This window comes from Myotis myotis, unplaced genomic scaffold (assembly GCF_014108235.1).
Source record: "Myotis myotis isolate mMyoMyo1 unplaced genomic scaffold, mMyoMyo1.p scaffold_m19_p_9, whole genome shotgun sequence".
Lineage (NCBI taxonomy): Eukaryota > Metazoa > Chordata > Mammalia > Chiroptera > Vespertilionidae > Myotis > Myotis myotis.
In genome coordinates, this window is record NW_023416401.1 from 12205271 (window position 1) to 12217532 (window position 12262).

General features: G+C 48.8%; 1 protein-coding gene across 2 annotated transcripts in view; it reads left to right on the plus strand.

Moving 5' to 3' along the window:
- The window catches only part of LOXHD1 (lipoxygenase homology domains 1), a 108677-nt gene that overhangs the window by 47258 nt on the left and 49157 nt on the right, over positions 1 to 12262 (plus strand). For both annotated transcript variants that reach the window (XM_036323669.1, XM_036323670.1), the window contains exons 17-22: positions 438 to 630; positions 5023 to 5183; positions 6695 to 7160; positions 7639 to 7793; positions 9137 to 9273; positions 11668 to 11840. In XM_036323669.1, the coding sequence (XP_036179562.1) occupies positions 438 to 630; positions 5023 to 5183; positions 6695 to 7160; positions 7639 to 7793; positions 9137 to 9273; positions 11668 to 11840 (1285 nt within the window). The remainder of the gene's footprint in view (positions 1 to 437; positions 631 to 5022; positions 5184 to 6694; positions 7161 to 7638; positions 7794 to 9136; positions 9274 to 11667; positions 11841 to 12262) is intronic.

Sequence of the window (12262 nt, forward strand, 5' to 3'; positions counted from 1 at the left end):
AGTGCATGTTTAAAACAAGTCAAAGCCACATCAGTGACATGGCTACCAGCCACAGATGGTTAACATTGTGAATGTTTGCTTTCTTGCCAAGTCACCACATTATTATTAATTGTGTATTAAGTACCCGCCTAAGTACACACCAGAGCTTTCAAAGTTCATGCCTCACCTGCTCCCCCACTTGCTTCTCCCAACACCCACTGGAGGTGAGCTGGACTAAAGAGGGAGCAGAGATTCCAGACAGGAGAGGTAGTGCCCTCACCCCCAGCTGGCTGCTGGCGGACAGGCCCGGGGCCCAGCCTCCTCCTGCTTAGCCTCCCTTTCCTGAGAAACTGGGGTTGAGTCACAGTTTGTGCAGGTGTTTGGGGAGGTAGGGATGGAGGCATGGAGGTTTCTGGGCACCAGCTCCTTGCTCACCCACAGCCTGGTTTTCCTTCCAGATCAACCGGCTGCTGATCGGGCATGACGGCACGGGCATGGGCGCCAGCTGGTTCCTGGCCAGTGTGCAGATCCGTGTGCCCCGCCAAGGCAAGCAGTACACCTTCCCTGCCAACCGCTGGCTGGACAAGAACCAGGCTGATGGGCGCCTGCAGGTGGAGCTCTATCCCAGTGAGGTCGTGGAGATCCAGAAATGTATGGAGGGGGCAGGGGTGGGATGGCAACATCATTCCCCTGTGGAGTGGGGTGGTGGGGTTGGAGGACAGACTGTGGGGCAACTTAGGTCTTATCTCCAAGGGGAAGAGTGAGGGGAGAAAATGGGGGTTTCCCCTGGTACCATGTTTCCAGAAGGGAGGAGGGCTCATTGTACAGATGGGGAAACTGAGGAGTCAAAGGATGAAGCACTTTGTCCTGGGCTAAAGTTAGCACGTGACTTTATAAGAAATGTACATTCTCAGCCCTGTGGACAGGAGGACGTAGTCCATGTCTTCCCCTGGGAAGACTGGCTGAGGAGATAAAGCTGTTTGTTCAGTTATTTATTATATATGTAACTAGAGGCCCGGTGCATGAAAATTTGTGCACTCGGGGGCATCCCTCAGCCCGGCCTGCATCCTCTCGCAGTCCACGACAACCTCCGGGGATGTCCACCTGCCGGCTTAGGCCTGCTCCCTGGGGGATCAGGCCTAAGCTGGCAGTCAGACATCCCTCTGGTAGCCTGGGAGCCCTCGGGGGATGTCCAACTGATGGCTTAGGGGGAATGGGCCTAAGCCGCAGTTGGACATCCTTAATGCTGCCAAGGAGGTGGGAGAGGCTCCTGCCACCGCCACTGCACTCGCAGCTGTCAGCCTGGCTTGTGGCTGAGCAGAGCTTCCCCTGTGGGAGTACACTGATCACCAGGGGGGAGCTCCTGCATTGAGCATTTGCCTCCTGGTAGTCATTGTGCATCATAGTGACTGGTCATTCCCGGTAGTTCTGCTGTTAGGGTCAATTTGCATATTACCCTTTTATTATATAGGATGTTTCTCTGAGCTAGCACTGCTCTAGGCTCTGTGGGGGCAGCCATGAGCAAAACAGATAAAATTCTATCCTCATGGATTTCATATTCCACCAGGAGAGACAAACAATAAATATATAGGGCCAAGTAAGAGTTGTGATGAAAAATGGCATGGGGGTGGGGCCTTTATGGACAGGGTGGTGACATCTGTGAATGAAGGCGAAGTTCAAGGTGACCTGGCCACCCATTGCACATAATGCAAGAGCCATTGGTCATGGTGGGGCTCAGAGAAGCAAGAGATTAACGAGAGGGTCAGGAAGACAGTGGGACCAAAACCTGCTTTTGCTCACTTTCCTCACCTCTGCGTTTCTACATCCACTCTGAAACAAGTGCACAAGGCTCCCTCCATAGGAAGCTTCCCTGAGAGGATCCCCGATACAAACTCACCTCTCTTTTCCAGAACCCTTTGTGTCTTTCCGTGTGTGCATTTTCTGTCCCCAACTAACCTACAGGTTCCTTGAGGGCTGTGTCACATACACATGTTTTGTAATGGTACCCGCTAGTGTGAGGAATCAACTCCTCCCCTCTTTTTATGAATTAGAACTTGATTTCCAACAGAGTAATACAGATACTAGTTAACAACAGAAAGGTAAAAACGCAGTAGTTCCCTTCCTCTGCCCTAGCCCCCTTCTTCAGAGGTAACAACTTTTCAATTACTTTAGCTTTTTCTCCTGAAATGTACCTCCATATTTTAAATAATGTGCTTTATCAACTTCTTGATTTTCTTTTCAGTCAAAGACATTAACTATTGACTTTCTACTCCAGAAAAGGAGGATTTAGCTCTTTAACACATGTGCATGTTTAAGTGTGTGTGTGTGTACACCTACACGCTTCCCCTCCTTCCAGCCCTCAATAAAATTAAGTCAAAATTCAATTTTTACACTATTATGACTATGCAAATATTATTCACTGCTGAAATACCTACTATGCAATGGCTGCATTCCTGCATTGAGCGTTTGCTCAATGTGTGCAAACCCAACAGGAATTCTGTTGATTTTCTCTCTACCTCCTTCTCTCCTAATCTCTTGTATACAATTTTCTGTTTTTTTTCCTGGAGTTTAGTGATAACCTTGTTTTTTCACTTGCATAGTTTTCTATATACCTATCTGGATTTCTATATACCCATCTGTACAGCCACCTGTCTATATAAGTGTGCTAGGACTGCCGTAACAAAATACCAGACTAGGTGGCTTAAACAACAAAAATTTATTTTCCCATAGTTCTGGAGGCTAGCAGTCCAAGATCAGGTGTGACTAGGTTGGGTTTCTTGTGAGGCCTTTCTCCTTGCCTTGCAAATGGCTGCCTTCTCACTTTATGTTCACATGGTCTTTCCTCTGCATGAACAAGTCTGTCCTATTCATCTCTTGTAAAGACACCAGTTATATTGCATTGGGCTCCACCCCAATGGCTTCATTTTAACTTAATCACCTCTTTAAAGGCTCTATTGCCAAATGCAGTCACATTCTGAGATAGTAGGGATTAGGGCTTCGATATATGAATTTGGGGAGACACAGTTCTCCCACAATACCATCTTATCGCCATGTCTCTAGCAGAACTAAACATTTGTGCATGTGTGCAAACCCAACAGGAATTCTATTGATTTTCTCTCTACCTCCTTCTCCCATCTCTGTCTTAAGACATTTCTTTGGGAACCTCTGCCCCCTAGGCTGCCACAAAGCTGTCCTTTTGGTACTCCCTTTCTTACCATCTTTTTGGAAATTCCTCTTTTTTTGGTTGTCCCATTTCCTGGATTTCACGTCTTCCTCTTCTTTGATTTATTTCCTCATTTCAGTAGAACACATTCTCTACTAGTAGCTCCCGGAGAAAAGGTGGAAGAGAAATGGTGAGACCTTGCATGTCTGCCAATGTCTTTCGTCTATTCTCATAGTTGATCAATAGTGTGGCTTGCTACAAAATTCTGAGTTGAACTTTTCCCCTTAGAGTTTAGAAGGAATTTTTCTACTATCTTCTAGCTCCCTGTGTTCCCATTGAAAAGACTGGTGCCATTCTGTGATCCAAGCCCTTAGGGTGTTTTTTTCCCTTCTCTAAAAGCTTCTAGGATCCTATTTTTATCTCTGGCATTCTGAAACTTTATGATTCTTCACTGCCTTTTGTGATTTAGTTTCATCCATGGTTCTTAGAATTCATGGGCTCCTTCCATCCAGAAGCATTTTTTTTTAGTTTGGAGACTTTTTTGTATTAGTTCTTTGACAATTGACAACTCTCTGTTTCCTCTGTTTTCATTAGAACTGAACTCTTAGTAAGATATTGGACTTCCTCTGATTTTCTTACCCTTATATCATTTGTCATTTTGTTCTTTGGAAATTTCCTTTCTGTTCTTCAGAGCTGTTCTTGACTATATCCTTGCTGTGGAATACTTCATTCCAGCGATCACATGCTAATTTCCAATAGCTTGTTCTTGTTCTCTGACTGCTCATTTTTATCTGACCTAATTTTGTATCACCCTAGCTGCTCATTGTTCTGAGAATCGAGGGTCGGAATGGGGTTGGGAGTCCTCTTCCTTCAGAATGCCAGCCTTTACTGTACCCCCTGTTATCCATGTGCTAGCTCACCCTCACTCCCAGCTGAGCCTGGTATTTCTAGTTCAACTTCTTCAGACTTGCAGCTAGTCCTCTTGCTTTCAGCCTCCAGTTTCTCACATTGCCATGGTAATGGAAGATCCTCTTCTTGTTGAAAATAAGTCTTTACTTGAAAAAAAATCATGATATTGTCTTACAGCATTGCTGAAAGGGCAAGTCTTAAAATAGTCACTGAAAAAATATGGCCTCATAGTTCTGAAGGCATTTGGCTCTCCACTGGGAAGCGCCCTCTAGTGGTGCAGACCTGTAACATATTTCCACCCTCTAACACAGTGGTTCTCAACCTTCCTAATGCCGCGACCCTTTAATACAGTTCCTCATGTTGTGGTGACCCCCAACCTTAAAATTATTTTCATTGCTACTTCATAACTGTAATTTTGCTATTGTTATGAATCATAATGTAAATATCTGTTATGCAGGATGTATTTTCATTGTTAGAAATTGAACATAATTAAAGCATAGTGATTAATCACAAAAACAATAATTATATATGTGTTTTCCGACAGTCTTAGGCAACCCCTGTGAAAGGGTCGTTCTACCCCCAAAGGGGTCGCGACCCACAGGTTGAGAACCGCTGGCCCAGGGGGAGGCACACAGCAGAGCGTGCCAGCCCTGTATTGACTATTCCTCATTCCTAGTGCCCGAGGACGCATGTGGTGCAGTGGGCGACTGGGTTTTGGAGTCTGATTGATTGGGTTTGCCACTCCTGACACCGACTCAATTCCTCTATGCCTCAGTTTGTCCACCTGTAAAATGGGGATGATAGTATCTACACATGGTATTGATGAGGTTAGATGAGATAATGCCTGTGAAGCACCAGACACATGGCACAGGCCTGGGAAATATTTTTGTTACTATCATTGCTATTGTTGTGATTACCTAATGTCCCATTTCTCCCCCGAATGTCCCATTTCTCTCCCACTAACATGGCAGTGGTCCACTACGAGGTTGAGGTTTGGACGGGAGATGTGGGCGGTGCAGCCACCACTGCCCGAGTCTACATACAGATCTATGGCGAGAAAGGCAAGACAGAGGTGCTCTTCCTCTCCAGCCGCTCGAAAGTCTTTGAGCGGGCATCCAAGGACACATTCCAGGTGTGTGGGGGGAAGGCAGTGGAAGTGCCAACAGAGGGCCCAGGGGACGCCTGGAAATGAAGGGATTGGACTAGATCAGTGGTTCTCTGGCTTCTTATTAGAATCACCTGCGGAGCTTTAAAGAAAAACTGGTCCGTACCCCGATCAGTTAAATGAGAAATTTATGGGGATTCTTTGAAAAGCTCGAGTAGTGATACTAATATGCTGTCAATTCTGAGAACCGTGGGAGTAGATAAATCTAATTTAGCAAAATATGGCACTAGGCCCGTGGTTACTGCATCCATTTCCAGCCCCGTGGCCTCTGATTCCACAGCTCTGTCGGCCTGAGGGCAGGGCCATCTTCCCAGGCAGGATACTGGGAGGCCTGGGGGTTTCCTGGTTCTGCTTTGAATGCCCTGGGCCTCAGCCCGCCCCTTTGAGTAGAGGAGAAGAGAGTTGAGGGTATGGGCATATTGTTAGCAGGAGAGGAGAATGCAAGGACGGTGCTTATTGGGTGACATATAGAATTTTGATATGAGACATGAGTTCCTGTGTGTGTGTATGTGTGTGTAGGGAACATGATCAGACTGGTGTTCTGTGTGTGTTTGTGTGACACAGCAGCTGAGCCTTTAGTAAAAGTCCTAACCCAGTGCCCAGTAGAGAAGGTCCTGACTGGGCTGGGCCAGGGCTCACCCTCACTCCCAGCTGAGCCTGGTATTTCTAGTTCAACTTCTTCAGACTTGCAGCTAGTCCTTGGTGCACAGAACGCTAGTGCTGGATGGGCTCACTGAGTCCAGCCCCTCCATGCACTGCTGAAGAGGCGGCAGCCCTAGCCTCGGGCCTCTCTGAGCCTCAGATTTTCCACCAGTTCAAACCTAGCTTTATAATGCCTGCCTGGCCTGCTTCACAGTCCCTGGAAGGATCAAAATAGTCCATGTCAGGGAAAGTGTTTGGGAAACTGACCAGTCATGGAGATGTGACAGAGCAGTACATCTTCTGGATGCAGACCGACCGGCTGGGTGAGGCAGATGCATCACGGGTGGCTGACAGGTGGGGAGAGGGGACCAGAAGTGGGCCTCCCTGGGCAGGTTGATCACCCGGACACTGTGACCTGGGAAACACTGAAGAGGAGATCCAAGGTGCTGAGGAAGGGACTAAGCAGATTCAGAGCCCATCCCCTAAGTAGGGGGGAGGGAGGGAGGAAGAGAGAGAGAGAGAGAGAGAGAGAGAGAGAGAGAGAGAGAGAGAGAGGAAAAGGAGAGAAGAGAGAGAAGAAGCAGGGAGATCATCTTGACCATCACAGGGGTTTAGAAAGAAATACATCTGGGTGGAGGGTGGGGCTTGCGAGAGGTCCTCTAAGGTGGGCTGAGAAACAAGGCTGGGCGTGTAGGACAGAGGGAGCTGGTGGAAGCTCTGAGCTTTGAAGCCTGGGACTCTCCATCTGTGACTCCGCACCAAGCCTGTGCCTGGCTCTGCATGGGAGGTGGGAGGACACCAGGGGCCACCCCACCACTGCTCCCCTCTTTGCACAGCTGGAGGCAGTTGACGTCGGGGAGGTCTTCAAGATCCGACTGGGGCACACGGGTGAGGGCTTCTCGCCCGGATGGTTCGTGGACATGCTGTGGCTGCGGCACCTGCTGGTGCAGGAGGTGGAGCTCACCCCCGAGGAGGAGGCCCGGAAGAAGAAGGAGGAGGACAAGCTGCGGCAGCTGCTCAAGAAGGAGCGGCTAAAGGCCAAGCTGCAGAGGAAGAAGAAGAAGAAGAAGGGCAGTGACGAGGAGGATGAGGGGGATGAGGAGTCCTCGTCGGAGGAGTCCTCGTCTGAAGAGGAGGAGGAGGAGTCATCTGAGGAGGAGGAGGAAGAGGAGGAGTTCGGGCCGGGGATGCAGGAGGTGATTGAGGAGTACAAGTTCGATGTCAACCGCTGGCTGGCCAGGGGCAAGGAGGACAATGAAATTGTCGTGGAGCTGGCGCCCTCCGGTCGGTCGGGTCCTGAGCGTAAGCCTGAGCAGGGGTCAGACAGCCCCCCGCCCCCAAGGGAGCCCAGGGAGGGGGAGGTGCCTAGCTCTCCTCTCACATGGGAGCCCCATAGGTGGGCACCCAAATAGCTCTCCTGACATGTGTCCTAAATGCCACCATGGAAGTACCTATCTGGGGTCAGCATTGCGTTTGTCCCAGGGCTCCCAGGAGTGGTTGGCTTAGAGGAGCCCTGATATAACTCAGTGCTGGGGACATAGAGTAGGAGGGCTGCTCAGGGTGAATTTTCCCGGGACTATGACTTCTTGAGATATATAGAAAAGAAAAAAAAAGCATTGGGTGGAGAGAGGAAGGGCAGATTTCGTTCCAGGTTAGTGCAGATGTGGAGGTATCTGTAGACACATCTAGCTTCCACCATCTACCTGGATCCAAGAGACTGATCCTCAGGCCCACTCAGAGGCCCATGTGTCCTCAATGCTGTGTCTGTCTCTGTCTCCAGCCAACACCTACCAGGTCCAGGTTATCACAGGGAATGTGCCCAAGGCTGGCACCAGTGCCAACGTCTTCCTGACCATCTATGGCGAGGAGTACGGGGACACAGGGGAGCGTCCTCTGAGGAATTCAGACAAGTCCAGCAAGTTTCAGCCCGGGCAGGTATGGTATAGTCTTCTGGCCATTGGGTGGGTGATTGGGACTCAGACAGAGGGAGCCCTCTGGTGGTTCCCAAGGCCTCCCCCCAACCCCCTCACCCCCACCCCAGTAGCTGGTAGGTCCAGCAGTGAGCATTGTTCAGCCCAACCAGGTGTCGTGGAAGTGCCTCCTCTGTAAGAACCAACGCTTTCGATGGGGAACGTAAGAAAGGCACAGGTGGGGGGCCAGCTCCATGACCCCACAGGAACTCACCGGAGATAGCATGGGTAGCAGACACTCAGTGCTAAGTGGGTGGAGCAGGGGTTCAGGAAGGAAGCGTGACCATAAGATGGCGCTTTGAGGGACAGGGAGAGATAGAAACAGACTTGGTAGATGAGTATGGTACAGATGTGCAAAGATGTCAGTGAGAGGTGCTCTCCGAAGACAGGACCTCATGACAAAGATGTGGGTAGAGATGTGGAGGCCAGGTTGAGGATACTGAGTCTTCCTGCAGGGCTGTGGTTAAGGCTGAGCCGTGGTGGGCGCTGCCTCTGGGAAGCTTGATGAAACCAACCTAGGGGGTGGGGGAATGAGGGCCTTGAAAGACAGGCTGAGAACTATATCCTGAAGCCACAAAAACTTTTAGCATTGAAAGAAATGCACTCTCCTTCCTTGTATAGTGGGAAAGCATGAAAAATACAGCTGCCTCCTTTGTCCTTAGAAATTGCACAATATCCTCTGGCTAGAAGACTGTCCCTCACATCACCTTTCCCATTCTAAGCCAGGTTCCCTCATCCACACAGAGGAGGAAAGAAAGAAATCAAATTCATTAAAATACTTTTGGACTCAACACTGATTTATTTCCGAGAGCCCCGGTTTTTCTTGCTTCCCATGACTTAAGGATCATGGTTTATTTCTGTTTTAGTACTTTTCTTGAAAAAAAATTATAGCCACTATGATCTGGGATTAAAGAGTTTAAAAAGTGATAGCTAAGAAGACCCTATTCACTCATCTGTTTCCTGCTTCCTCCTGTGGGTATACGTACACTCGTCCACATTCAGTCTTTCCACCTCAATAGTGAGCAAGTCCAGTACTTCTGTTTCTGGAAATCACTTTGGATTTACACTTTGGCTCCGAGAAGGTCTTAATTAAAATGTGTGGCTGAAGGAGTTTATGCACACATGTACACACATAGCACATATCCAAGCAGCAGTTCACCCTCCTGCCCAAAACATATATCCCACAACATAAAATCCATGTGTCCCTTCCTGGTTTGGGTCTCACAATAGCCTCAGATCCTGGGACGGTGAAGCTGATGCAAGGTGGAGAGGGTACCACTCTCTGAGTGCTACCCTGGCCCTTTTCAGACAGACACTTTCACCGTTAGTGCCATTGACCTGGGTCCCCTGACCAAGATTCGGATTGGCCATGACAACGCAGGCGGCAGCAAAGCAGGATGGTTCCTGGACAGAGTAGACATCACCGACATGAACAATGAGACCACGTGAGTGGGGCCGGAGGGGAAGGAGGACAGGTCATGCTTGCCACTAAGATAGTCTTGGAATGAGGGCTGAGGGTGGGGTGGCTGTGATGCCTGAGGGTGGAGGTAGTGGGGGGGGGGGCTGTAATGTAGGTTTGGTCCATGTAACTGGCTAGATGGGCATTGCCTCCCTCCCTTCCCTCTCATTGGGCAGCCCCCTGAGTTCCTTGCCATCTCAGGTAGCAGTCTGATAGAACATCCAATCCAGTTCTTGAGGTCCATCAACTCAGAACGTTGGGTTTTCCTTCCCTGCCAGACCATCACTGGCCCACTCTCCATGGCCAGACTTAGTCACCTATATGTCTCTCCAGGTATAAAGCGACTTCCAGTACATTGTTCTAATGTTCTAGGCCACCTGTAAAGGCCAGATAGTAAATATTTTAGGCTTGGGGGCCACTCAGCCTCTGTCACACCTGCCTGACCTTTGCAGGAGGAAAGCAGCTGTAGATGATTCCTAAATGAGGGGCTGTGGCTGTGCTCCAGTAAAGCTTATGGACATTGAAACTGGAATATCATGTCATTTTCACATGTTGCAAAATATCATTGTTCTTTAGAATTTCCCCCAACCATTTAAAAATGTAAAATCCATGCTTAGTGTGTGGAATGTACATCAGCAACGGTGGGCAGCTTTGGCCCACGGGCCCACTGTGAGCTGGGTTGGAAAGGGGGGACTTTCCTCCCGACAGGTGAAGGATCGCCCTCAAGGGAAATACAACTATAGCCCCAGAATCAAATTGTGCCAGAACCAGGACCAGGACTCCAGACCATCAGTGATGAATGTGCTATGCAGTATTTCTAGCAATAGACCCCATTGCCTTTTGGGATGTGCTGGAGGCAGGGGAGAGGCAGAGGGGAAAGCAAGGAAGATCCTAAGTGGGTGTTGTTGCTGCCAAGGGCCTGCCAGTGCCTGGGATGTAGCGGACACCCAATAAAAACATATTTGTAATGTAAACAACTTCTTGGCCTTTAGCCTGGTGTCTCTGGGAGCATGTTCTCTTCCTGGCTTTCCTCTATGCAGGGTAGGGGGTGAGGAGGCTCACCCCTCTTCCCACCTCCTTCCTGCCCCATCAGCCCCAGAGATTGCTCCAGATGGGAACACTGAGGCACAGCTCTCACATGGCCTGACATCATGGATTTCTATGAGGCCGTCGTGATGGTGCCAAAGAGCCATTAGACAACCCCATGCTGGGATCCAGGGTCCTGACCTGGGGTAGGTCCTCTGCCAGGAACTGGCCAGGTTACCCTGAGCAAGTTGCTCCATCCTCATGGCCTTTCATTTGCTCTTTGGGTAAATGGGCTTAATGATGCCAGCCCAGCTTACTTCTCCAGATGTTCTGAAAATCTAAGGCATTTAAGCTGGAAAAGATAAGTGTTGCAGAAAACGTAGGGACAGGGACAAAGTGTGAACATTGCTGCTACCCCTTGCAGCTCTGTTAGGCTCAGTTAAATCTGTTCCATTGATTTAGCATTTCTGGGCCAGCCCAACAATTTTTAAATTATTGTACCTTTATAATCTCTTTTTAATATCTGTCACTACTTGGCCTCTTTCATTATTCTTCAAAAATATTAGCTAGTCTTACCTTTTCAAATTAAGACATGTGATTTGAAAAAACTATTGGAATTTTGATTGTTATGCCATTAAATGTATGTGTGGGGAACTGCATATTTAAAATATTAAGTGCCACCCGCAAGGTACACATTTCCATTTACCCAAGAGTTTCTTTAGGTATCTCAGTAATGCTTTACAATTTTCTACACACAGCTGCTACACATTCCTGTGTAGTTTACAACCAGGTATTTTAGTTTTATCACTCTTGGGAATGGAACCCCCTCATTACTCATCTCTCTTCCTCCCCATCCTTCTTCCCTCCTTTCTCCACTCCTTGCTCCCCTCACTGCCTCCTCTTCCTCACCCTCCTTTCCTGTTGTGTGTTTATATGTCTTCATTTCCTTGTATTGAAGCCACAGTAAGGGCTCTGTGTGCAACCCTCTCTGCTAAAGTAGTCTGGCTAACAGATTAGCTCCAGAAAGGGTTGGAGCAGTCCCCAGGAGCCCCTCTTCACTAGATGCCTCCAGTATGATCCTGATTGAGGGTCAGCTGTGCCCCAGGCTCTGCTACACAGCATTTTTAATGGGTTGTCTGGAGACTCATCCCCACATTTGTTCTCTGCAAAAGGCAAGTGACCCTGCTGGGGTGATTACTAGGCTAGGTAGGATGGGGGCAATGTCGTGGAGGGCAGACAGGGGAGCATTTGGGCTCCCCACTGAGGGCCTCTAATTTCTCAGCCCATGACTATTCCTTCATGAGACCTTTCCACGGAGATATTCCCAACCTCTCCTCATTCCCCACCCCCACAGGTACTACTTCCCATGCCAACGCTGGCTGTCAGTGGAGGAGGATGATGGCCAGGTGTCCAGGGAGCTGTTGTCAGTGGATGAGTCCTATGTGCTGCCGCCGAGCGAGGAGGACGAGGAGGGTGGGGGTGGTGGTGAAAACAACGCCCTCGACAACATGGGCCTGGAGCAGAAAGGTTTCCTCAACTAGGGCTGATTTCTTCCCTCCAGCATCCCTCCCCTTTGCCTCTGCCCCATCCTAGGTCTCCATCTTCCCTCCTTCCCCTGTGAACTTTGGATACTTCTTCCTCTGGCATCCTATCTGTACTTCCCTCTCATTCTTCCATGGCAAGAATGGGGAGGTGGGTGAGCATATTCATACATGTCCAGCATAAGCCTGGGTATGTACAGAAAAAAGGTATGGAATGAAATAGAATATGATAGGATAAGGTAGGGTAGAATAGAATAGAATAGAATAGAATAGAATAGAATAGAATAGAATAGAATAGAATAGAATAGAATAGAATAGAATACAAGAGCTGGTTCTGACTTGGCCTTGTATTCTCCCTTCCAGGAACATTAGAGGCCCTTAATACATTTTTGTCAAGAAGAAGAAAGA